General features: G+C 43.2%; 3 protein-coding genes and 2 long non-coding RNA genes across 6 annotated transcripts; 3 read left to right on the top strand and 2 right to left on the bottom strand.

The window, feature by feature from the left end:
* The first annotated feature begins 1,319 nt into the window (after positions 1–1,319).
* Positions 1,320–6,089, top strand: LOC149864486 (uncharacterized). Its single transcript, XR_016442745.1, has 3 exons — positions 1,320–1,858; positions 2,142–2,432; positions 3,842–6,089. It is a non-coding gene; the product is annotated as an uncharacterized LOC149864486 (long non-coding RNA).
* A 120-nt stretch (positions 6,090–6,209) lies between these two features.
* Positions 6,210–11,592, bottom strand: C5H7orf25 (chromosome 5 C7orf25 homolog). Of its 2 annotated transcripts, none has more exons than XM_090050048.1 (2): positions 11,498–11,592; positions 6,210–7,820 (listed from the first exon to the last, which is right to left on the bottom strand). In XM_090050048.1, the coding sequence occupies exon 2, from the start codon at positions 7,802–7,804 to the stop codon at positions 6,536–6,538; it is 1,269 nt and encodes a 422-aa protein (XP_089906174.1). In that variant the 5' UTR covers positions 7,805–7,820; positions 11,498–11,592; the 3' UTR covers positions 6,210–6,535. The 2 variants fall into 2 exon arrangements, with proteins under 2 accessions (XP_089906174.1, XP_089906175.1); XM_090050049.1 differs by lacking the exon at positions 11,498–11,592 and adding an exon at positions 11,292–11,474.
* A 72-nt stretch (positions 11,593–11,664) lies between these two features.
* On the top strand, positions 11,665–15,488 carry LOC149864484 (uncharacterized). Its single transcript, XR_016442746.1, has 3 exons — positions 11,665–11,798; positions 11,970–12,058; positions 12,939–15,488. It is a non-coding gene; the product is annotated as an uncharacterized LOC149864484 (long non-coding RNA).
* A 141-nt stretch (positions 15,489–15,629) lies between these two features.
* On the bottom strand, positions 15,630–21,396 carry PSMA2 (proteasome 20S subunit alpha 2). The gene is made up of 8 exons (XM_090050050.1): positions 21,270–21,396; positions 19,913–19,989; positions 19,108–19,240; positions 18,224–18,346; positions 17,600–17,681; positions 16,615–16,688; positions 16,121–16,178; positions 15,630–16,035 (listed from the first exon to the last, which is right to left on the bottom strand). Exons 1-8 carry the CDS (start codon positions 21,308–21,310, stop codon positions 15,919–15,921), a joined length of 705 nt encoding a protein of 234 aa, XP_089906176.1. The 5' UTR covers positions 21,311–21,396; the 3' UTR covers positions 15,630–15,918.
* Positions 21,397–21,554: 158 nt separating this feature from the next.
* Positions 21,555–24,237, top strand: MRPL32 (mitochondrial ribosomal protein L32). The gene is made up of 3 exons (XM_090050051.1): positions 21,555–21,714; positions 22,485–22,666; positions 23,635–24,237. Exons 1-3 carry the CDS (start codon positions 21,606–21,608, stop codon positions 23,887–23,889), a joined length of 546 nt encoding a protein of 181 aa, XP_089906177.1. The 5' UTR covers positions 21,555–21,605; the 3' UTR covers positions 23,890–24,237.
* The last annotated feature ends 1,195 nt before the right edge of the window (positions 24,238–25,432 follow it).

The raw sequence follows: 25,432 nt of genomic DNA, 5'->3' as shown, positions 1-25,432 counted from the left end.
CCCACCCATGCAAAAAAAAATATGAGAAACCAGAAATCTTACTGGAGCTGAAACTAATTCAGCTCAATGAACCGGGTGGGTATATCCTACCTTCTTTTTCCTGCACTGTTTCAATTCATTCCTCCCCAAGAGAAATACAGTAGAACCTCATTGTATCAAACCTTGTTGGAACAAACCCCTCTTTTTAACAATCCCAGCAGGAGGAACCAATTGTTGCAATTTTGATGATGCAGTGAATAGATTAACCCTGTTATAGCAAACACCCTCTGTTAATGAAGTTTTCTCCTGGTTCCATGGGGGGTTATTATAATAGGATTGTAATGTATTTCACTCAGAAAATGTAAAAACTAACATTGGGATTCACATTCACACTCATAAGAGTCAATTATCTGAATTTTCTTGGCCTGTGCATTATATTGATACTCTATACAGCCACAATCTTGATCAAGCAATCTTAATAATCCATTCACAATTTTATAGAGAAGTTAAATCAACCTTAGGTTGCAACTAGTAACAGTAGAGGAAGCTATAGCAGAAACTGAACAGCTGTAGATATTAATGAACCTCAGCTTCTTTTCACTGCAAACCAAAAAAAAAAATCTGTCTTGCACCACAAAAGCATGATTACAAGAATAATGCCTTAGGCAAACCCCTGAGATGGAGGCAACTTGACAGAAATTCAGTGCTGAGAAACTAGCTTGATGCAATATTAAGGAAAGGTTTCAGAGGTATAAAGATCAGAACATCCCAAAGTTAATGAATGTGAGTCTGAATCCCCTCACAGTAAATTTACACTGGTGTGACACTGCTATTTTTTTCTAATCAGCTTAGGCCCACAGCTGTTTCAATAACAGTATTTAAATAAAAGGAGCAGGCTTCCATGTTGCTTTAATTTATGTTGGCTGCTAAGAGCCTAAACAGCCAACACTGCAGCTGGGAATTTGCTACAACAAATATAGGTTTCTTGGCCCTGACTCCATCCTGTGAGCAGAGATGGGTGAATAGCCACTGGAGTCTATGCCAGAGGATCCCTTTTTGTATACTTAGAGGTTTATCAGTTATATAGCTACCTTCAACCAACAAAGTCATGCAAAGTAGGCATTTCAGCTTGCTGACATCAATCAGATACTCCAAATACATTTATTTACCTTTGAGTTGAGATACAGTGTGGAAAACAGCAGTCCTGGGGTGCTTGCATGTAAGTTGTAATAACTGAAAAGAGGGCTTTCCAATTAAATATCCATCCAAGCTTTTTGGCTGTTATGTTACTATTCTTACCATTCAAATGCATTCCTTATGACATAGTAAAAACAGCAGGCTGATGCTCACCTTATCTCCAGCTGCCTGGGGCACTTTCTGTTTGTCAAGAGTTGTATCGGGATTTTCAAATTCCTCAGTGGAAGCTAATTTAAAAATTTGTCTTGAGAAACAAACAGTGCCAGAAGCACATCTGGTGACATCATTATTGGTGTTGCTATAGTTTATGGCCTTTTCCATGACTGCCACTCTCATCAGCCTGCAATTGGCCTCCACAGTTTGTGTTAAAGGTTATTTCGGCGGTGTTGTGTGGCAACTGACTAATGAGAATCCAGCAGCCCTCAACAACCAGATTCATCTTTGAGCATGTCATCAGGCCAGTTTGCAACCTGCTGTTTTCGGGAAGATTTGAAGTGGGCTGAGCCCAGGGGTTTGCTTTAAATACAGCCAGAGACTGTATTTTGGGTGGAGACTACAGATTTCTCTCTTGCTTCCTGGCACACGCACTTTATGTAAGGTACTGGTGCAACCATGCTGAGAAAGAGGTTGATCTTTTCCACACTGTTGGCTCTGATTCTGGTCAATCTGATAAATGTGCAAGGTAAGTCAAACCCATTGAGACAACACAGATGCAGGGGGCTTGTTTTACAAGTGGAATCAAACTCAGGAATAATTCTGTTCACTTCAGTAGAGTGGATTGGTATTCAGGGATTGGTTATGCCCAGGATCTTTCTTTCTCTAGTTGTCGTAGTTATTTTCCACGAGAAAATTTGTACCTGGAATCTCTGGCCACAACTTTCAAATTTGGTAGCTTACAAGTTTTTAAATCCATGTGCAGGTACCACAGTAAGTAACCCAGTCCTCCTCTTTTTTTTTTTCCCCAGAGGCATTTGTTACCCCTCTATCTACAGGATCAAGCATAGAAGCACAGAGCACGGGGCCAGCCACAGAGCCCCACGTGGAGCCCAGCACAGGGTCAACCACAGAGCCAAGCTCCAAGTCAAGTGTGGAACCAAGCACTGAGCCCAGCCATGAAGAAAATGAGGAGCCCAGTGGAGAGCCCTGCATTGAAGAAAGTGAGGAGACCAGTGGAGAACCCAGCCCAGATCCAATTACAGAGTCAACCAGAAACCCAAGTGGAGAACCAAGTACGGAGCCAAACACAGAACTACCCTGTAAGTGAATTCCTCCTATTTCCCCTGTGCTGTTATTCCCCACTTCCTTTCCTTTTTTACCTGTAAGTCCTCATGTCTTGCCCATGGAAGAACAATATGTACCCAGAGCACTTCTCCATCCCCCTAACCTGAATACTCACATTGGACAGGACCATCAGATGTCAAGCAACCCCTCCACCAATTCACCAGCTAGGTATTGGCAGGAAGGCTAACCTCCCCCCATTTTCTTGTCTAAGATGAAGTCTGTCTACTTCCAGCTAAATGTGAGCAACAGTGAATCTCCCACTCCCCGTAGAGCTGCTTCTATAGTGGATTAAGTTGTTATAGTAGAAGGCTGGTTCGGATTATTGCATTTACAGAAATTCTTGAGCAGTGCTGTTACAGAGGACAGCACAGGTTCTGCTGAATTATCCAGAGAACCTCAGCTGGGAGGCTGGAATCATCCTCTGTGCAGAGAAAAACCCTGTGCAAGAAACTGGAAATTCTGTGAATTAGAGTTCACAATTTCCCTGATTATTATTCCCTTACATGGGATCTGGCCCCCGCTTTTAGAGAGGCTGAAACTCATATAGTCCATGCACTGTTCTCATCCAGGCAGGCACACCATATCCTTTTGTTTCACTGGAGCTGAATTGCCAAAGGAGGATGCTGCTGCTTTCATAATACAAGCCAGTATCTCTATAAATCCACAACTTATGGGGGAAGGAAATACCCAGCCTGCTTGGACCAACATATTAAAATCCCAGCCCAGCCAACTCCTATCTATCATCCTGCTGGGATGGAATAATTGATTACCAGCCTTTTGCAGAAGGAGGGATCAACTAGGATTGTAAAACTGTTATTCTTAACCCAGGTACTGTGGCAAGATCTTTTCAAGGGTACCATGGGATGATATGCAATGTCAGTACTGTTAGATGTTCAAACACCAACTTGAGTCACAAGATAAACCCAGAGATTTCAGACTGTGTCAAAAACATGCTGACCTGTTATGGTCTTCCTGAGTTCTTTGTAACAGAAGAATTGCTCCATTATTTTTGTGTAGTCAAGAAACAAGTGAGCGGCAAGAGCTGTCACTTCCCAAGGGATACCATGAGTCTAATGAGGGGCATCTGGGAGTCCAAAAAAGTTGAGAAACAGTCTTAAGTACATAATGCGGCCTTGTGCATACGGAAACCCTATAGGACTTCATAAATGCAAACACTTTCACTTGATCAAATGACATTATGAAATCTCTCTCATCTAAGAAATGGCCCCATCTCTACAGTGTTCATAGAACTGGAAACCATGTTAACAGGAACCAGGCTATGAACTGCAAGAGACTCATAGTGAAGAAAGGGTATGGGCTCAATCTTTAGCTCCTGCCATTCAGTGCAATATTTTCTCATTCAACCTTTTGTTTTTACTTTTAGAATAACCTCATCAGCAGAGTATAGCCATCCCTTCCTGACAACTTCAGCTTCCTGGAAGAAGAATTCTAGATGATGGCATGTCAAAGCTAAATTCAATATACTTGTAGAAGCTACAGTTCATAGAAAGTTAGCCACACAACTTGTGTTTCAACACAATCACTCCATCCATTCCCATGTATTTTGTTATAATTTTATTTAATCGTGACTGGTTAGACAAATGAGGGCTGATGTGTAGCACTTGTACTGCAGCACTTCCCTTCCCTTGCAAGTTCATCATTCCCTGCTGGTAATCTTGTTCTCGTTGCATAACAGCAATAAATACATACTTACATGCATACAAATGTTATTAGGGTAGCACGTCTTGTTATTGTCAAAACTTCCATCCAATCATCAGCTAAAACTAGTTAGGTTTTTTTTCTAACTTTCCACATAAAATGTTTCCACATAAAAGTTAGTACTATATTCCTCCATAGTACTACTTATTGTTAATCTGTGAACAAACCTATTTTCTGAGTTGGAAGGAGAGGGCAGGTGGGTGGGTGGACATGGTGTGAATACCTTCATATAAGCCTCAGCAGTGACCCCTACAGCCATACTTCCTGTTCTCATACTCAGTTCTGGAGAGTTCAATCTCCCTCTATTCCTGAATGTGACATTCTGATACAGGAACGTTAGCCCTGGAAACTGCAGTACAGTAACTAAAAACTACTTACAGAACAAACAGTGACACAGGAGTTTCCCACATTGATTTTTCCATGGTGACCAACAATAGTATGAAATGTTGACTCATTTTTTAGCCTCTCTATCTACAAGAATGCCAATTATTGCCAAGCACAGACATGCTATGCAGAAATACCTTTGTTTTCTTGTTCTCAGACTTCCAAACCAAGTAGTGAGCAAACATCAGAAATACTACCTCCTGAAGCGCAGGTTTAAAAAAAAAAAAAAACAGGCAGGTAGAGAGAGGGAAGGGAAAACTACTCCTGAGTGAGATTTCAGATACATTATTAAAAACACGAAGAAGAGTAAATATGCATAAGACCCAGCCCTAACAGCATCCAATTTAACATTTTAGGTAAATCTGAAAACTCAAAATTACTTCTTAATAAGCCAGCATAAGAGTGAGCTCAGCGCTGTCTAGAACAAACAGGACTCCAGGTCCTTACAATCACATGCAATAAGACAATGCACCCAGAAAGGACAACCTGAAGAACAAAATGGTCCACAATGCTCTGTTAAATCTTGGTTTAAGAATAACCACTTCCTAAATGAACAGATTCAAGCTGACAGGTTTCCCATATAAGGTGTATTTGCAGTGAAGCAACAAAGTTTTCACTGTCTTCACATCCTCCAACTGCTTATGACAGGTCAGATATGCTCAGAGGCGACTAGGAGCCAGAAGCCCGGGCTAGTAGTACCAGGTATGTGACCCTCATTTAATTTCACTCTTCCAGTTCCTCATCTGTAAAAGTCATAGTGCTACTATTTCCCTACCCCAGCCCAGATATTCTGAGTCTTTAATACATATGAATCACCAAAATTCTTCACTAGAAGGTAATTCAGAAGCACGGATTATTACAGTAACAACATTTTTTAGCCCCAACCCATTTAATGTCGAACTATACTTTGTAATATACTTTCAACCGATGAAAAATGCATTTTTGTTTTGCTAAACTAGAAAACTGCTGAAAGGGAAAAGGGGCTAAAGTCTTGCGTCAATTTGTTTATGGCACCAAATCAATGTGGAGACATATGAAGTAATAAAAAGGACTCAAAGTTGCTTGGATGTCCTGGGGGCATACAGAGCATTTCAAAAGCTCCCTCACATTTTCTTCATCTATTGCATGCATGATGGATGGAAAATTGAGTGCAGGCAGGGGATGTGGATGTCATTCAAACACCAAACAAATGTATTAAAAAAAATACTTGAACTTGAAATGGCTTAAACCCCCACATGATGATGCATCAGGACTCCAAAACTTACACACTGTTGCAGTTCTTCTGGCATGAATTTTGCACAAGTGAGTACAGACCATAACAGGTTACCCTCCACTGAGTGGGGTGAATGTCACCCCTAAATGTTTCAGAGCGAGTAACATGGGGAGGATGGAGAGTGGGGGAAAACAGCATTTTGAACACACAACCGGCAAGTAAGTTACAGAGACATTCAATACAGGCAAGTTTTTCTAGGAGGCACACTTGAATCAACAAGCAAAGAAATCCTGTTCCCTTGTAATCTATCCTATTAATGTAAGCTTTATGGTGATAATTTTAAACACCTTTTAAAGCTCCAGCTTGAAACAATTTAGTCTTTCAAAAGATGATGAGATTGTTACAAGGCAAAAAGACAATTAAAAACTCAAGTACATAATGCTTTAAACTGAATATTTTAATAAGGTAGAACACAGTTAACATTCTTCATTGAAATGCCATTATCCTAGTGAATAAATTAGACCTATTGAATTGAAAACAAAAATTACATTTACAGAGGATACAAGTCCTTTAAGGAACTGTATTTCTCCAGCAATTACAGTTAATATTCTGACTGATGCACATGAAAAGAAAGTGTACTGTTTTAACAGTTCTAGTTCTTAGCTTCTTCCTGCAGCAGGTTTAATCAGGTATTGTAACAGAAACTTCACCCACCGGCATAAATCATTTATCTTAAAGACCATAATTAATTAGGTGGCTTCATCAAAGCCCACAACCTGCTGTACAATTCTTTGGTAAAGGTGTGGCAACAGACTCCTTGCTTTCTGTCAGTGCTCTTGGCTGATGGATAAATACACTAAACTTGACTCCTTGATTAGCTGCTGCCCTAACAAAACCGCTGTTCGCAGTCACTGTGATGGCTTTTAAAGTGTCTCCCGTCCCAAAGATGGTTAGTGAGCGGCTATTGATTTTTGAACTAGCCACTAGTCTTAAGGCACGGTCAGATGGCTGGTCTGGCACCACATTAACTCTCCTAATTAGCAACATGGCTCGTTCTTTCTCCCCTGGTCCACCTAAAGTTTCCAAGATGGATTGAAAATCTTTGACTGCAGATTCACAAGCAAACAGCTCCTTTCCTTTCATGAAATCCTCCAGCTGAGGCAGGACTCTCTCTTTCCTTTCCTGTGCTGCCTGCTCTGTTAACACCTTCTCCTTAAAGATGAAATAGCAGCCACCATAGCTAAGTGCAGATACATAGGTAATTAAAGTGGTGATGTCCAAATTAACCCTATTGCATGCATCTACTTTAATCGCTGTAGGAAAAGCAATGCTGGCTACTAAGTTCTCTCGATCTACACTGGTCACCTGCAGCAGCTCAGGGCTTTCTTCATCAGATTCACTGGCACTTAGGTGTCTGTTTTCATCTGAGGTTTCTACCAAAGAATTAACGGCCACTATATCTCCCCGCACAGATATACCCATCTCTTTGAGCCTCTCTGCCATAGGACTGGACACACTGTTGTAAAAAGCAAAAATAATATGTGGGTTGCTGTACTGAACTGGTTGCTGGTGGCTGGCTTGCAGGAAATCCTCTGCCTGTTCAATAATGCTTTTGTCGCCATACTGGCCCCTGCCCAGCCAAATGTTGTGCAGAGCTTCAGCTTTTCGACCAATTGCTTTCACCCAAGTGTGACCGCCATTTGCAACAACATCTACCACCAGCATCTGCTTTTCACCAAACTTGTCTTCATAGGCAAAGACATGGAGAATGCTGACAACATCTTCGAGGTTCTCTGCCGATTCAATAATGGCTTGGAGGTGCGTGAGATTTGTGCTCTGTAGATGGGATTCCTTAATGGCCACCTTCCCTGCTTCCACCTTGAGCAAGAATTTTAATTCGGCTTTCAGTTTGCTGCAGAGCTTTGCTCCACCTTCTATACCTCCTTTGTATGACCTGGAAAGGGCTTCTGCTCTTTTTATTAATTCCTTAGCAACAGTGATTCTGTCACAAAGCAGCGAATGCACAGACATGTTGGTAACATTATTCCTACCAAAGGAGAGAAAGACAGGATAAATATTACTAGTTCAGTGATAAAGAGTTTTTTCCAATACTGTGTGTCAGAGTTTTTGCATCAGATTTAATGCAAGGACTACAACTATTCCCAAAACATGAACAATAGGAACTTGCCGCAACAGCTAAGATTTAAAACAAAACAAAAAAAAATTAGAAAGGCTTGAGTGCCTGATTTGAAACACCTTGAAGGAGACCAATTTTCAGTAAGGGAACACACAGAAAAGGCAAGCCTCTTCAAAGAGGGTTTCTTGTAATTCCATGTTCTTCCTCTTTGAATTCTTAACATCAATTGCTTTTGAAGAGGTGAGGAGAACCTCAGCCCTCACTTCTGAACTTACTCACACAAGGAAAATATCCCTTCAAACATCTCTTGCTAAAAATAGGAACCCTGTTATGCTGCAAGAAAAAAAAAATCTCTATCCCCTTTTGCAAGATTTACATACCATAAATGTCACATTTTTAAATTGTTAGCATAGCATGGTAGGAGTTTTACAACACTTTCATAACAGGCCCCTGTCTTTGTTTCCCAGTTACCTTGTAGAACAGTTTCCTGCTAGTTAAATGCATGAGCCTGAAGACTGTTGCATGACTGACCTTTTATCCCAGGAAGTTCCAAATCCTAGAAAGCTGCACAGAATCTGGGTGGCCTGAGAACAAGCCAAGGGGATCCAGGAACTCCTGCACTCTAACCTGGGCCTGCTGGACAGTCACTACTACAGTTACCACATGACATCAGGAAAGTCATTTCCCAGCTAATATTCTCTCAAACTGCCTACTTGGCAACAGTGTAAAGTGGACTGGTTAGTCAATGTGGGTAGACTAAGGAAAGAAGTGTGCAATACTATCCCAATTTTACCTACAGGAGCAACATATAGTATACACACCTGCTGCTATGATTTTTAACTAAGTTAGTGCATACAAGGTCAAAACAGCTGGTATTGGTGACAAAGATCCCAGACCACCGAGACCCAATCCAAGCGTATCGGTGCAGTGCCAGGCTCCCAGGCACCAATCCCAGTGCACAAGGGCAGGAGAGGGGTTATGTCAGGCCCCAAGGCTCAATCCCAATACACAGGGCTCTATCCAGTCTACAGACCAGCCTACCCCATTCATCTGGTTCACGGGGCCAAAATGTTCAGCAACACTGTTTTAAATGGATGTCCTAGTGCAGGACTGTTCAACTTCAAAGCAGCTGAGGGCCACATCCCCCACGGACCACATACTGTAGGAGCAGCACTAGCAGAGGTGCTTGGCCCCTGCTACTGATACCCCTCAGCCAGCATGACCTATGCACGTACAGTACACAGAAGGCACTTCCCCACATGGCACAGCAGCCCACCCCAACTTGGCACCATGCCACACGAGCATCCTGGGCTACCTGGCATGGCAGCCTGCGCCACAGAATGAAGCCCTGTATCCTTGGGTGGAGGCATACAGCTGGAGCCCAAAGACCAGCTGGAGCCCAAAGACCCCACCTGATGCTGCAGCCAAAGTAATAAGGGTAGTGGCCACCAAATGAGAGTTCTGGGGCTGCATGTTAACCCCTCACAAGCCACCAACCCTGAGCTAGTACCAGTTTTGATCCCAGATTTGTTAAACCTTTGATCCTTTCTATGATGCATGTGAAACAAAACTTGAACCACTAGGATTTACTAATAGCTGCAATCTCTACCCAAAATCTTCCATTTTGAGTTGTACCTGTTCCACCATCACAATCAACTAAATCTCTTCAGGCTCTTTACTATGTTCAAAACACACCCCACACAATTTTTCTATTACACTACTACATAGAAGCAATCCACCACTCTTCCACCAAGTTTTTTAGATCATATTCATATGCTCCTGAGACATTTACTGGGTCTCCACTGGCCACCAAATCAAATGTAAGCTCCTTAGATCCTACCCAGCACTATCCACAACTAGCATTTTCTTCACATTTCCCTCTCTGTACCTTCACTGTTTAGGAAAAGATGTCTGTCACAGTACTCCTTTCATGTCCTTTTAGCACTGTTGCACCTTACTCTCTTCATACTTGCTGGCAGCACTCCATGCCAGATGCCTTTCCCAGCCACATTTGCAAAGCTTTTCTCCAAACTTAGTAAAAAACCCAATTTTTCAATGCTTTTTAGCAAATGCTAACATCCCCACGCCCAGCACCTCTCAACACTGCTTCTAATAGTAATCCTCTCAAGAGACTGATGCTCAGTCTCTCACATTATCTGGATGTAAAACAGACTGGGGGGCACTCTGTTCTGCACCAAGTTAATTGAACTGACTGAAACAAGCACCTAAATTATAATAAAGGGAAAAGAATTAAGTGCATTCAGAAATCCATTTCATCCTCTTCCAGGGGGAAGGTCTAACCAGCAGATCACCTGGCAGAAACAGCCAGCTCCGTACCCGCGCACTGGCTTTGAGGGATCATAGGAAAGCAGGGCTGGATCATCTAGGCCAGCCCCCTGCTCAGGGCAGGATCATCCCTGACTAAACCATCCCATTAGTTGGTGGGAGAGTGGTAACTTGCTCTTGAAGGGGAGCATCGGGCTCTTCAACACATGCTGTCTATCACAGCTGGACAAGGTAGGTCCACACTATTCAGACCAGACACTAAGGCCATCAGCCCTTAAAGCCACTTTTACACAGTGCCTCAGGCCGCATACAAGGCCCCTGCTACATTACATATTTTATGCAATTAACTGGTTAACTGTGCAATAAATTTAAACTGGCCATACAAAGTAACTGTCACACTGACTAAAAAAGGCTATAAAAAGAGGCAACCAGCTATTAAGCTGGTGCTTGAAAATGTGTGGGAACTCTATAGCTGGTTTCTATCCAGCTTTAATTTGAATGCGTGTCAGGGCTCTTAGGGAACAAGTCAATAGGACAGTCTTGCTGCTGTTAAAGGAGCTCTGGTTTGGGATGGGCACTTCCTCCAACAAAGACCAGACTTGGGTCTGGGCTGTCAGAGCCATGAAGCTGCCCCCCCACCAGGTCAGCTTCACACAGGAAAAGACGGACACACGTCAGACCTGCAGCACCACAGGGGCTATGGAGGGAACCAGGTGTGCGTGTGGGGGGCAGGGTACAGTGGGGTAGGTGTGTGCACGGGCACGTGTAGGAGGTAGGGTGGGGGGGTGTATATAGGGTAGGTGCAAGTAGGCTTGTGCATTAGGAGTGCACATAGCAGGGTAGGTGTCAGTGGGGGGCACGTAGGGGGTGGTGTGTGTGTATGTGTATCTAGGGGTGGGGGGTGAGTGTAGGTGAAAGGTAGGGGGTGCGTCTGTCTGCATGTCGCCCCTGCACTAACCCGGCCTCCCCCGTGCCCTAGCCCCTGAAGCACGGCCGAGGCAGGCTGGGGACCCGGCGGGCGACGCGACCCTGCGCGGCTCCGCAGCCGGAGGGAACGCCACCACCCCTCCACCCCGCGGCACACGCGAATCCCACCAGCTACTGCCGCGCCCCGGCGTGCGGAAGTCACGTGGCTCCAAGATGGCAGTGGGGGGGGGCTGGAGGAAGCAAACAGAGCTGTCATCTCAAGTGCGAGCAAAGACGCCCTTCCGCCAGCCCCGCCGAGCAGGCTCCGGGCGCAGCCCGCGGCAGCAGCAGCACCAGCGTGCGCGGCGGGCTAGCAGGAGGCGGGCAGCACGTACCGTGTGGGGTGGTATGGGGAGCAGCTCCCGACTCCCGGGCAGCCACTAGGCTCTGGGTGCGCCGCGCCAGCTTTACGTCACCCGGCGCGCTCGGGCTCTCGCGAGACTTCTAGGCCCAGCCTGCAGCGCCGCCTGCTGTCTTCTCGCCCGGGCGCTTGTGGGACTGACGAGGGCTGAGGGGCCGCTCGCCGGCGCGGCCTCCTCCGAGCTCTGCAGCAGACCGACCCCCGGCCTCGCCCGCCACGGGTGCGGCGGCAGCCTATGCCCTGCTGCTATAGAATGTTGTCAGGACACCCTCCAGGTGCCAACTCCCGAGGAAGGCCAATCCTGCCCCACTCCCCCTTTCCTCCCACGCTTCCTGGGGATGGGCATTTATTCCTTTGTTGGAAGACATTAAAATAAAATCACAAGCCACTGGGCAAAAGCAGCCATTAGAGTAAAAGGGGCATCTTTTTTATTTTTCCCTCCATAGGATGCGATTTAGCCCGAGGGCACGTCCAAGTTACTGCCACACCTAAATGAACGGTGTTCACTGTGAAAGAGGAGCCCCCTGGCCAGGAGGTAAGGGGTAGCAGAACTGCTAGAGCAGGACGGCCCACAGCTCCAGTGAGCCTCTTGGGCAACTCTGGTGGCAGCTCCTATGAATAATGGATTTAGAAGGGATCGGGAACATCATGGCTCATTCTCATGTCATGCAGTTAAGTTGCCTGCTCGCTAGTGCCAGAGTAGAAATGTTGCTGCAGCTGCCAAGCAGTTAGGCTTAAGCTTTGGGTGAACCAAAGTGGGGGCGGGGGGGGAAAGGCAGTTATACCACTACACCTTGCCCATCTACCTCACTTCTCCCCCCCCCAAGGACTTCACTACTCAATCATTTCCCACATTAAACTCTTTCAAATCACTTCTCTTACAGCAGAGCACTTCTGCTCCTCCAAAAAACTAGGTCATGATAAAGAAAGCTTTTAACCAAACTTTTCAATGTCCCTTTGATTTCTTTTAAAAAAGGAAAAAGCAGTGTGAATGAAGTTACATTTTGGAGACTTGTATCTTAATGGGTGTGTTTTACTTCATGGCAAGGTAGATGCTGGCAGCCCTCTTTTATAGACTAACTGAATCAGAGAGAGAGAGGTGTGCAACAGTACAAGCCTTTGCGCCTCCAGCATGGTAGTTTTTCCTGGTTCCCTAGGAATCATGAGGGGCAAGGATTTGGGAGGTAATAGCATTTACTAGACCAGTCTTACACTTGAAGTGTGTATTTTTCATTTCTTGATAACACATCCCAAGCCCATTACCAGAATTTAAATATTGTAAAAAGTCAAGAAGTTGTATTTCTTAACTTTCAGTCACCCCTCCCCAGCCACCTCCTCCCCACCATGCATCAAACTGCTAGGCTTTTGAATGCCATATAAAGGGTAGCTGGCTCTTAAATGTCTTTTATTTTCAGTGCTGCTCTGTTGGTACCATGGCATTTCCATAATAGCATTAATTCAACAAACAACATGGGGGCTATAGTCCTAGAAGGAGCCTCCTGGGCCATCAAGTTCAGCTTTCTGCATTCAGAGGAAAGGAAACTGCCAAATCACCTCTTCAAATCCTCATTCACAACTACAAGGAAAAGAAGGAAGCTACTGTATTAAGTTCAAGCCACTTAAGTCACCAAAATGAAACATAGCTCAAAATACAGCAACATGCTCATTTTCACTGGGCCTTGCTCCCCCTTTGGTGGGGCTTCAACACATGCATTTACCCTTAGACTTGCCTCTTGTGTGACCTTCTACCCTCCATGATCCTCTTCTGTCTTACGTGAGAACTGGAGCAGTTAATTTAAAATGTAAACATTTATCACAGTATTTAACCTCTTGCCTGTCAGGCCTACTGTTTCATGCTAATCCCTACGTCGGTTACATGATCATAGCTTTGAAGCATCTTTGCAACTGAAGCGGGGATTTCAATATGGTAATAAAGATACAAGGCAATACAGGGAACAATGCAGCACCTTTACAGAAATGCCAAGACAGTTTTTTGGTATGAACTACTGGAAACTTCACTACATTGTTTTCTTGCTTTCCAAGAAGCATATTTCTTCATTCTTCTGAAAACAAGAATATGCCACCTCACTGGCCTAAATATAGCCACCCCCGTAAGGCCATTTTGCTTATGGCACTTGCTCTCCCATAATCATTTTCAGCTAGTGTAAAATCTTTTGATCAGAATAATTTAAAAGACAAAAAAAACAAAAAAAAAACAAAGCTTAAAAGGAAGCACACCTGTTCAGCACAGATTCCACCCTGTATCACTGGGTGATGGAACCTACTAACACCATATACATAGAACAGCACTGTTTCTGACATTTAGAACATATGCTTCTACACATGGTGTTTATTACTTTCTTAGACAAGGGAAGAATCTATATTGGATACTGAATACAAGCATCATTTAAAAAAAAAAAAAAACCAAAAAAACACACCCTATCACAATACCCCTCAGGTAAGGTACTAGAATTCCCTTATCTTCTATCAGCTGAACTATTCACATGCTGAAGAAACTTAAATGGAACCAAATTTGGGGGAAATTAAAACCAACACCTTTCCATCCATGTATTGGACATTTCTACATGTGCACCAATGCACCGTAATTACGGCACATTAAGTTCAGTGCCTGTAATAACAGGTACTAGCAGTGGCACATGCCTTTTTAGTGATGCTAAATGTACAGAAGACTAATTCTACAACAAATTAGCACAGCTTTTGCCATGATGTGCTAATACATAGTAGAATTAGTCTGCTGTGCATTTAGCACCTCATGTACATATACCCACTGAGTAGTTCCCTACAGTAATGGAGTTCAGAAAAAATATTAATGATAGCAAATTCTCTGATAAAACCCCCCAAATCCATAATTAAACCGTCCCCCACAGCACTCCTGATGCCTCTCACTCTCCCAACAGCCCGCCAGCCCTACTGGTGCCCCTCATTCCCCCCACCACAGCCTCCCAGGCTTACTGGTGCCTCCCCTCCAGCCTCCAGCCCCCACCCCCCCCGTGCCCCTTGCCCCTCACTCACAGCCCTCCCCCCAAGTTCTGCTAGGGGGGCCCCCGGTTGCCCGGGCTATAGGGCCAGCAACCCAGGTCTACAACCCCCTGCCCCTGACAGAAGGCAGCTGCTGCAGGAGCACTGAGCCCGCTTAGCCCCTGCTGCAGGCTCAGGCAGGTGCAGGGGTGGGCCCAGCTTCCCACTGCAGCACACTCCCAGGGAGTGGGGGGGGGCGGGGGGACACACCTACAACCCCTAGGTCTGTGCAGGGTGCATGTGGGCTCGTGTTCCCTGCCCTGCTGCCCTCCCCAAGGGCCTCCGCAGCATAGCGTGACCCAGTGCGGCCGCGCAGGAAAGCTGCTTGTTCGTGTGCCCCGGCAACACTTCCCCTGCACATGTGGGCAGCAGTGAGGCGCACAACCCTGCACATGCGGGCAGCAGTGAGGCGCACAACCCTGCACATGCAGAGGAAGTGTCGCTGGGGTAGCATGGAGCTCACAGAGGCAAGCAGCTTTCCTGTGCGGCCCCTCTGTGCCCTGCCGCATTGGGTATGCACCCGCCCCAGCTCTGTGCACCACGCTCTGGGGGACACCATTCCCCCGTCCCCTGACAGTGCACTCTGGCAGGGAGCCAGCTCTACCTCCCACCCCCAAACAAGCCACCTGTGGCCTTGTCCTGCTCCCTACCAGGGCTCTGAGGCCACACATTATGGCCCCAGGCCCCAAGCCCCACACACTGCCCAGCAGGACAGCAGCCCCAGCCCTGTCCAACTCCCTCCATATGGGGGCCTCAATCCCCTTGTCCATATACAGCAGCTTCTGTAGGTAAGTGACATGGTGCCCCCTGCCTAACTACCCTGCTCCTGCTCCCTCCCAGCCCCCTGCAGGCTGGAACTGTGCCAGCCTGTAGAGGGCTTGCAGAAAAACTACAAAATCTGTGGGTTTCTCTGCTAAAATGAGAAATCCACATTTTACCATTTTTAGGTGGAAATGGAAAACCTGGATCCCTGGTCATGACTGGTATGGTATGGAGGCGCCTGTTTTAAAAGTGATATTGAAACCTGAACTGTACGTAAAAAAAAAAAAAATCCACAGGCACAAGCATTTCCCCGAAAACTGTTGCCTTCAAATTTTATTCTGTATCCTCTATAAGGTTTCTTTATAACTTTAGAATTTGTACAGTTTCACGTACAAAGATTCCATATCTCAAGGGAAATAATTCCTTGTATGAAGTTCATATATCAGTATTAGAACCACAGCATTTGCACCTGTGATATTTAAAAAAATCCATTGGACATGTAGAAATAAGTATGCAAAAACTGCAAACAAAAACATTTAAGTAGCCAAAATTAAAAAGATCCTTGTGTGAATCTACAGTCTTGCTTGATTCATACTAGGCTATTGCAGCCAAGTAATCTTTAACCTCAGTTGGAGTAAGCCTTCTAAATCCTGCTTCATTACAGATGCCAACTTCTATGTTATCTTCTGTCATTTGGCCCTCAAAGCTTTCCTATTAAACAGAAAAACACAATTTACTTTGCTATACCAGTGATTTAATAAAACAGTAAAACATATTTGTTAAATCTCTGTCTAACCTTTAGTGTTAAGATAGCCGTATGTATGGCATCCTCAAGTTCCAAATCTTCATTGTATCTGTATAAATGAGATTAATATTTTAAATCTGCAAATTACTGAATTGTCTCAAAGGCCATGATACCCAATTTATTTCAAGCTTTATACGTATAACCTGAATTAGCATTTTTCTTGTTAGCTAAACTGATGGCACTGAACACATCAGACTTGTTAGCCAAACTGACGGCACACACTTATAAGGCTCCCGATACACGTTTTTTCATGCAACTATCCCTTGCCTCTATACAAAAGCCGACAAATAAGTAACAAACACAAACAACCCCTACAAAAACCCAACAACTTTTTGGTATCCTTCTTTAAACATGTTGTTATTAAAGCTTTTAAACAGTTTAAATGAATACATATTGTAACCTAGCTGTGATATTCCAAAACTTGGAGAACACAGATGCACATCTATATTCTTCTAAATTCTTTTGGTAGGCTCTACCAGCATTACCTTTTTTCAAGAAAAGTTTTTCCATTCACGTAATTTTTTCCCATGGCTGTTGCTTTCCAAGCAAAGTAAGCTCCCTGTACAGATGAAAACATTAGCCCAGTTACATGACAATTAAAACGCTTAACTATGGATTAATAAAATACAATACTTTTTATGAAATCTTATTGGACTTTTGATATTTGGACTCTCACAACCACTCTGAGATACTTAAATGTGTACTGTTAAAAATACAAATATTATTATTTTTTTTAAGATATGACATACCTTCAATGTTCGTTTGACATTTCCCTTCATTTTTAAAAGGTAAATGTGATGCATTTCTCAATTTGGAATTATTTAAACAAAAAAGGTGAGGTGTTTGCACCATTAGGAATAAGACTGAAATATGTTCATCAGACCTACTTGTGCAGTGCAGTCAACACGATATTTCCGATGAACCAACGATAAAACTGAATAGCTATTTTGGGACTGATTCTATACATTAATTTAGCATGGGGCTACCTACCCATGCCTTCATACAGTTCTCAACCAGGGCAAGGACAGCTTTGGATGCCATTTGGAGTCAGATGTATGAGTCAGAAAGAAAGTATATTCTTACATTTCCAAGAAAATAAAGCTTTGTTACTATGCTACATTTTAACTACTTAAGAGCTTAGAGTCGTTAGTACAACTAATTTTTTTCATGGAATACAAGGTGTTACATACAAAGTAGTATGAGCATAAAATAGCTATTCATATATTGAAAGCTTTACATCTCTTAAGATGGAAACTGTTTACTCACATGAATTAATTATTTTGCTCATTCAATTATTATATGTAAACTAGTTTTCAAAGTTTAATCATAACTTCCTAAAATTTAGGTTAAACTTCAGATTCTACATTCCATTCTAGAAAGATGACATTTCACAAATCCATTTAATGCTTAAACTTCCTTGTAAAAATGCTGGATTTCAGAACAGCAAGACAGTATGTATTTGATACTTACAGATGGATCAGACTGAAATAAATAGGGTCGCCCCTCATTCCAGCCACATATAAGCAATGATACTCCAAATGGACGTACACCACTATGAGGGGAGAAGGAAAAAAAAAAAAAAAAAGGTTATTGCTCAAATCAAAGAGTTGTTAAGATAGTTTGGTTGTTTTTGCCTCAAGTAGTTATTGCTATATGCCTCCTCCTCATAACAGAAATCAGGCTTTATTTTAAAAAAATAAAAAAAGGTAATTTAAAATATCTACTACTCTCCAATCTTTACACTTCCAAAATACTAACATTGCATTCCACCTGTGACACACAGATCATCTTTGTGATGTGGCTTCAGAGGCACCACATTTTAGAGACCTCTCTGGATTAAACAAAACAAGCAGCAGTTTCCTTTTGATATTAAGCATTTAATAATTATGCTTTACACTTATACAACATCCTTCCTCCAAGCACTAAAAACAAAACAAAAAAACCACTCCAGAAAAATGGAGTCAGTAGATTAAGTAATTTCTTCAAAGACTATTATAAGCCTCCCTGTGACAGGAAGGCAGAAATTCAGTTAAAGATATTACACTATTTGGTTAAACAAATCAAAATACTTCAAGCTGAGCAAGAGCAGCTTACCCAGACTGTGTGTACTCCTGCATCACAGAAGCAATCCTCTGTACTAGCTGAGCGGTTGGAATGGGCTCATGGTAAACCAAGTAATACTGTTGGGCCAGCTTCCGAGCTCTGTGCACAAGTACTCTAAAAAGCAACATAAATAGATTGTGTATGACAATATCTATTATTAGAACTAAAAAAAGCTGTTCTACTGCAATGGTACTATGCTCAGGTAGTGGTTTTCAACCTTTTTAGATGCAAGACCCATCCTCTCCCCTCAGAAAATGTCAACTTTAAAAATTTACACTTCATTTTAACTATGGAAAAAATAAAACATTTTTTCTGTTGCAAACAACTCAAAAGACAACAACGGGTCAGAATGGTTTTAAGGCTACAGATTTCCATTTGAAATCTATGGGTATTCTGCATCTTCAGAAAAAACCAGACTGACGTAAGGAATTAATGTAATTTCTACTGGAACACATTAAGTATCAACGCAAAACACCCTTAGGCATTTAAGGACACATGAAACCATATCCAAGGTTAGATCACATTTTTTTCATAAACATTTGATTGTCTTTATTAATTTGTCTATTCACTTAAGTGGAAACATGCCTTTATATTTATAATCCAATTGTTTCAGAGAGCATGCATACTTTAAACATACATTTTTCAGACAGTATATTACATTAGTCATGTTATATGATATGCCACTAACAGTTTAGCTATTAAAGTGTGCTATATGCTGAAGAGACACCGAAGAGCTTTAATAACTTTAAGAACAGATGTACAGGGAATGGGAAATCATAAATGGCTACTTTCAGTGCAGCCTTCAATTTTCCTAAGTTAGGGAGATGCAAGTCAATACCAACAGAGCTTCTCAAACAACAGCATTTTTCTGATACCTGTAATCAGGTCCCATGCCACTATACACCAAGCCTATGTGTTTGGTAATTGATTCTACTTTGTGTACGCTCCTTTCGTCATAGAGAATAGATTTCTGTTTCTTCTCAGTTGCCAACACAACACCATTTGCAGCTGGAAAGGTGAAAGAAAAAATACTTTGGTTTAAATATACAAGGGTTACCAGGAGCAACCAAAATTAAACGGATTTACTAATACATAAAGAATTTCTCTTTTTCCCACCAGATCTACAGATGTTATCATTCATCTAGGATGTTAAGCAATTACTTTTGAGACCTCCACTGCATCGCATTCAGGTGCTCAACATGCAATCATATTCAATTTTAAAACAAAAAAAAAAATCATTTTTTTTCAGTTTTTTCATTAGGTGCAATTGTTCCAGAAAATACACAAAACAACAAGACATACCTACCCAGGGAACAAAAATGCTCAAAGCGTTTTTTCCAGTAAAATCCTCCTCAATATAGTAAAATTATCAAAAGTTCGTAGTTCTCAAATAGCATTAATTAAAGTCTTCTTCTCCCACTTTAAAACCATTTCTCTGATAAAATTCAATGCTATGAAATGTTATCCAGATAAGCATATGAAAATACATTTAAGAAAAATAAATAAAGAAGGGCCATACTTTTTTTTTCCATTCTCTGTCCACATCCCAACAAGGGGAAAGACAACAACATCGAATGCAATTTAATAGGCCTAAATCTATCCTAGTTTTCCCAACTGACAATGGATCAGTCCATTACCCAATACTCTGAAGCAAACATCAGGTTAGTCATATTATCATACCTTTAATTCCAACAGATGGAGCTCCTGCAGCAACTGCTGCCAACGCATATTCAATCTGGACAAGCTTACCAGAAGGACTAAAAAGAAAAAAAAAAACCATAATAGAGCTCAGCCATAATATAGTTCATGATCTTTAATGCGTCAGATTGAAATTTGTCTTTTATCATTTGCTTTTTACTTCCTGCATCTTAGCAGTGAATTGCATACATCACAAATGAAAACAGTTGTCACTTTCATGCTAGTTTTAAAAGGACTTGGACTAGTTTAGCAAAGAACTTGCTGAAGCACAGCTCTTCCAGGAAACCTGCATACACCAGCCCCAGCCCCATTTGTTCCAAGCAGCTACAAAGCAGGTCCAAGATGATTTGTTTTTCTTCTCAACCTTGCCAATCCCCACCTCTTCCTTACCTGAGAGATTTGTATTTAACATGGCGCTTTCAGGATCAGGACATGGATTCTTAACAGGCAGAAAGCAAAAGTGAAAGCCCCAAGACAGACTGCTAAACAAATCCTCTTTCTAATTTCATTGTATGCCTTTTCTTTTTTTAAAGGCTGAACACCGCAATGTTCTGAATAACTAGAAAACCAGGCAAACGGCTTGCTGTAGAGTTACAAAAGTGAGATTAATAGGCCAGTGCGATATCTGCTCCCAACTGCTGAATGAAGCAGCAGGGAAGAGAATGCACACACTCACATATTTATCCTTGCAACAAGAAACATACCATATTTTCCTCACATACAACATACCCTTTCCCCCCCCTAAAATCTGCCCTGCCCCAAACCCAGGGTGCATCTCCTAGGCAAGGAAATTAGCTTTCTACCAGGTGGATGGGGGAGGAATAGTAGCCCTCTGCTTTGGCTCCCGCTAGGCTATTTGAACAGCTGGGGGAGTTGATTCACTTGACAGCCAATTTTTCTTCACTCTATAAAAGTCAACCACCTTCTCCTCTTTCTGGTGTTTTCAGTGTTTCACTGAGTAAACAAACCCTTTCTCTGGACAATTTTGGTGCCTAGCAGTTGGTCCTGCCAGCCTAAGCAGCACAAGGCAGCCATCACCCCGGGGACCTTACTTTGGAAAGGCAAAATGAAGGACCGCAGAAAGGGGGGGCGCTATATTCCAGAGCACGATGTAAATCGGACAATACAGTACCTCACCGCCTGCCTCCGCAGCAGCTATACACGAGAAAATACGGTGCCGGTCTCCCCCGGCCAGGCCATGACGCTGCAAACCGTCAGCCTCCCCCCCCCCCTCTGCTCCGCCCCCGCGGCCGCAGCCCCCTCCACGGCGGTCATCCTTCCCGCTCCGCCTTGCGCCAAGCCTCAGCCGCCGCCACCCCTCGGCGGCCCAGGCCAGTACCTGAAAGTGGTGAGAGAGAAGCTGTAGCCGCGCTCCGCCATTTTGGTACGTTAGCAGCCGCTCCGCTCCACGCACGCGCAGCTCCTTCCTTCCTTCCTCCCGCGCCGGCCCCCGCCGCCCTGATTGGCTAAAGCGGGAGGGCCAGCACTGCCGCTTACCAGGACACACCACCCCCATCCCTCGAAGGAGATCCGCGCCTAAGCCGGATGTGGTCGAAAGGCATTCCGGGACTTGGAGTCCCAGGCCGCCGGGGCGCGCTAGGCATGCTGGGGTGGGGAGTCCCGCTCCGCGTACTTCCCGACATGCCCCGCGCATACTCTGTGCTGGAGAAACGGTATGGCGGCGCGGCTCGTGGTAGGGTCCACGCTGGCGCCGCTGTGCGGTTTCCTGCGGCGCTGCTGGGGGCAGCTGTGGCGGGCCTTCCCCGACGCCGGCCAGACCTGGGGTGGGTGCTGCGCGGGGCTGCGGGCCTGGGGCGGGGCGTTGCTCTGCCTGTCCGTCCGTGCCCGGCGTCGGTGCGTGTGCACGCGAGGAGGCGGTGTTTCCTGGACTTCACCTGCGCGGCGATGTGACTCCATGGGCCACATCCCCTGCCAGGCCTAGGGACGGAAGTTGCACACGCAGAGGTTTAAGTGGGGGGAAATCAGTTCAACTGCAACACAACAGAAGTCCTCTGCACCTAAACCGCTTTCAAAATGGCGGACACTGGTTCAGCTAAACCTGGGTGGATGTACGGAAGTGTTGTAAGTTAAATCGGTTCACTGAACGTCTGTCCCAGAGCCCCTCCAGATTCAAGGTAATCTGCAGTCTGCCAGCTTCCCAGGGTGCACCACCCCTGTTAACTTCCCCCTTTAGGCTGATTTGGCCCAAGCTGTCTGCTTCTGCCAAGCAGGGAGGTGTGCTCTAGCACCAGCCCCTGGCCTGGGCCACTACAGGCTTGGGGCTGCATTTTCTGAGTCAAAAATGAATGTCTGTTCACTCTCCATGGCTCTGCTTGGAGCAGGGGTTGGACTAGACCTCCTGAGGTCTCTGCTAACCCCTGTTTCCTATGATTCTGTGATTCATTTGCTTCTCAGTTCAATATGTGCATCCTAGACCAATTTGCGAAGACTGAATTGATTCAGCCTCGGGCTTTTTGACTGTCTGTACTTAAGTAAATGAGGTGGCCCTGTGCCAAGTTCATCGCTAAGTATTTTTTTCCTTCTCTGTCCTAAGCGCCAGCATTGGCTGTTCAGGCTCCAGCTGCTCTTCCTGAGCTAACGGAAGATGTGGGTGAAAGTAATGATGCTCCAAGCTTCTTGGATAACATTTTTTGGATGGCAGCTCCCAAGTCGAGGCGGACCATTGAGGTAAACCGCTGCAGAAGACGAAACCCCCGTAACATGATAAAACTCAAGGTAACTTGACAGATTTCTATCAGCTTTTCCTCTGGGTCATCAAAAGGAATTTTCTGCCACAAAGCTTGCAGTACGTTTTAATCAGGGGTGTCATATGTGCTCGTTTCCCAGATCTAGACTAGGCTGTGGCCATGGGGTAAACTACAGCAGCATGAGCAGCACTGCTTTCAGGCAGTGGTCATTCATTCCCTGTTGCCAAAGGCCATCCCCAGTGAGGCCTTGTAACCATGAATTCATTGCTCCCCTGTGTCACTTTCAAAATGGATTCAAAGAGTTGCAAACAAAGAAAGCAGCAAAAGACTATTCCTATCATTAGATTACAATGAAGATGGATTTTTTTTTTTTGGTTTATATCTAAACATTTCAGTATGAGTGAAACTTCTAAATACTTTGCAATTCAAGATACATTTATGTATCTTATAACCCAATCCTGCAGATTTTGCCAGGTGTAATACTTCAGGCATTAACTTCAAAGGGCTGCTCTTGGTTATAAACACTAAGTTTAATGATACTCCTTAATATTTGCCAAAAGTGCAATTAAAATTGTAAATTAGTAAGTCAACAAAAAACTCTAAACCAGCTCCTTTATCATTGATTCGTTGTATTTTGACAACTAATCCTTAATTTTATACTTTGTTAAGTTGAAACTTGTGTATTTTAATTTTTTTGTAATGGGAAACAGCACTGTTCTTTGCTTTTATTAAATATTTGCTGTTAAATTGGAAAAGAAATTTAGCGTACAACGCTGTTGTGTGTGTCTGAGTTTTAGTGGGGTGAAGGTTCGCTGTGGGAATATGGAGCCTTGAATTTTAAACTTTGTACGGCTCTTCTACATATGGAAATTTGTAATAAAATATATCTTGATGCAGGGGGAATAACTCTTCACTCAAAATGTCTAGAGTATTTGTAAAGTATTTTCTTGTTTGTCTTTGCTTTTAATTTTAAACTGTTCCATTTTTTTTCTCTAGACAAATATAGATGTTTGTCCTAAATGTGGCAATGTGAAACTGAAGCATGTCCTTTGTAAATACTGTTATACAAAGGTTCAAATGGAAACTTCTCTCATAAGGGCTGAAATAAAGAAAAAGGAAGGAGGACCATTTAATACGCCCACTGTAGAGACTCTAGTTTTGTATCAGGGAGAGAAACCCAGAGAACAAGATCAAGGCAAACGGATCATTGAAAGAAACAGGAAACGTCCGTCCTGGTTCCCACTGAACTGATGCCACAAAACTATAGAACCTCATGGTAACAAAACAGTCCATCCAGCAGGAAAGGAGAAGATGTTTCCCAATAATATTTTCATTTTTTAGTTTATTTAATGCCAAAATAGAAACTGTCATCCTTTGAAATCTGCTTCATGAGCATTTCATGTTGGATCATCAGAGCCATCAAAATACAGAAAATTAGGAACATGTTGGGGTTGGGAAGACCATTTTTGTGCATTAAGTACTATATATTGTAATGCTGTCTTGATGTTTTTGTAAATTTAAGTCGTCATTTTTATGACCATGAAACAGCATAAAAACATCGTAAGTGTAAAATAAAGTATATATAGCTCTATAGCAAGACTCTTTTTCTTTCTGGGTTTTCTTTTCAGCTTCTCTGAAAAAGTTGTGTGGCTTTGCAGAATTACTTTAAGATCAATACTCTGGGCTACTGGTGGTCTGTAAAGCTGTGGTTAGCCAACCCTGGATAGCTCCGGACCCCTCAGCTTCATTTTCACTTAAAAGGTTTACTTAAAGATATGTGGTCATCTAGAAGAAATTTTGAGGGTTGACCATGGTATCTGGGTCTATAGTAGCAGCACTGAATGAGACATCAGGAATATTTTGAGGAAAAGATAAATGTCAGAGTCTGAAGAGCATGGAGATGAGTTAGCAACTTGGGTCACTATGAAAAATGTTTGGAATGGGAATTTAGAGTGTTTTGAAACAGGGAATTTGTAGCCAGATTCTGTTGCATCGATACGTTCACTAACACTGAACTGCATGTGATAGGTTATTTAATGTGTGTCAACTCCAAGTGTATAAAATTAACAATTATCTCAGAAGAATGTGATGAAGCCTTAAGTAATTGAAAGTCATTAGGGGCTACTTGAATGGAAGTGTACTTACTAGAAAGTTACATATAGGTTTAGCAGGATTTGATTTTTATTGGTAAAAGTTGATCAATATTGATTTCACCTCATACAGACTAATGAAAAAACATTACCATTGTTAATAATTAAAATTTATAGAAAGAGGAGGTAAGAAAAATGATGGCTGATGGAGCGTGTGATGATGACAGGGAGAGCAGTCATACAGAACCATGATGACTGTAGTTTGGACTGCAACTCCCAGAACAAAGGAGGCAAAGTGACAAAGCAGAGGAGGGAGCTAGGGGCAAGTGGGCTCTAGATGGATGGGAGCTCTACCGTTCAGCTGGCAGCAGTCCTGCAGTACTTTTTGTTATAATAAAATGACTAATCCCCCATACCTCTAATTTCACGCAATCCTAAAAAAAGAGAAAAACTGAACTAAAAGCTTAAAAATAAACATTAATGTATGTCAAAGTTATTATTTTTTAAAAGTAGAATAGAATTTTGCCAAGCCTAGCTATATATTTTGTACGGGGGAGTCATGGCTGTTCCACAACGTCTTCATTTATTTTAACTGATGATGCTGTCTAGAATGCCCATCTGGTCCCAGACTGTTACAACTTGTAACATAGTGCCTATCTGCAGTGTCAGGCTGTTACTTCTGAAGAAAGAAAGTGCCTGCTGTT

This window comes from Crocodylus siamensis, chromosome 5, assembly GCF_052110815.1.
Source record: "Crocodylus siamensis isolate JL-2025a chromosome 5, ASM5211081v1, whole genome shotgun sequence".
Taxonomy (NCBI): Eukaryota; Metazoa; Chordata; order Crocodylia; family Crocodylidae; genus Crocodylus; species Crocodylus siamensis.
Note: the sequence above shows the minus strand (reverse complement) of the source record. Positions and strands in the feature narration are given on the sequence as shown.

Excerpts from the sequence above, each read along its gene's own strand:
- C5H7orf25 (XM_090050048.1), bottom strand. The coding sequence starts at position 7,804 with ATGTCTGTGCATTCGCTGCTTTGTGACAGAATCACTGTTGCTAAGGAA.
- PSMA2 (XM_090050050.1), bottom strand. The coding sequence starts at position 21,310 with ATGGCGGAGCGCGGCTACAGCTTCTCTCTCACCACTTTCAG. Across the intron at positions 17,682-18,223 it reads CAGGAGTACACACAGTCTGG|TGGTGTACGTCCATTTGGAG; the intron begins GTAAGCTGCTCT and ends CTCCCCTCATAG. Across the intron at positions 16,179-16,614 it reads AAAACTTTTCTTGAAAAAAG|ATACAATGAAGATTTGGAAC; the intron begins GTAATGCTGGTA and ends TCATTTATACAG.
- MRPL32 (XM_090050051.1), top strand. The coding sequence starts at position 21,606 with ATGGCGGCGCGGCTCGTGGTAGGGTCCACGCTGGCGCCGCTGTGCGGT. Across the intron at positions 21,715-22,484 it reads CGACGCCGGCCAGACCTGGG|CGCCAGCATTGGCTGTTCAG; the intron begins GTGGGTGCTGCG and ends CTCTGTCCTAAG. Across the intron at positions 22,667-23,634 it reads GTAACATGATAAAACTCAAG|ACAAATATAGATGTTTGTCC; the intron begins GTAACTTGACAG and ends TTTTTTCTCTAG.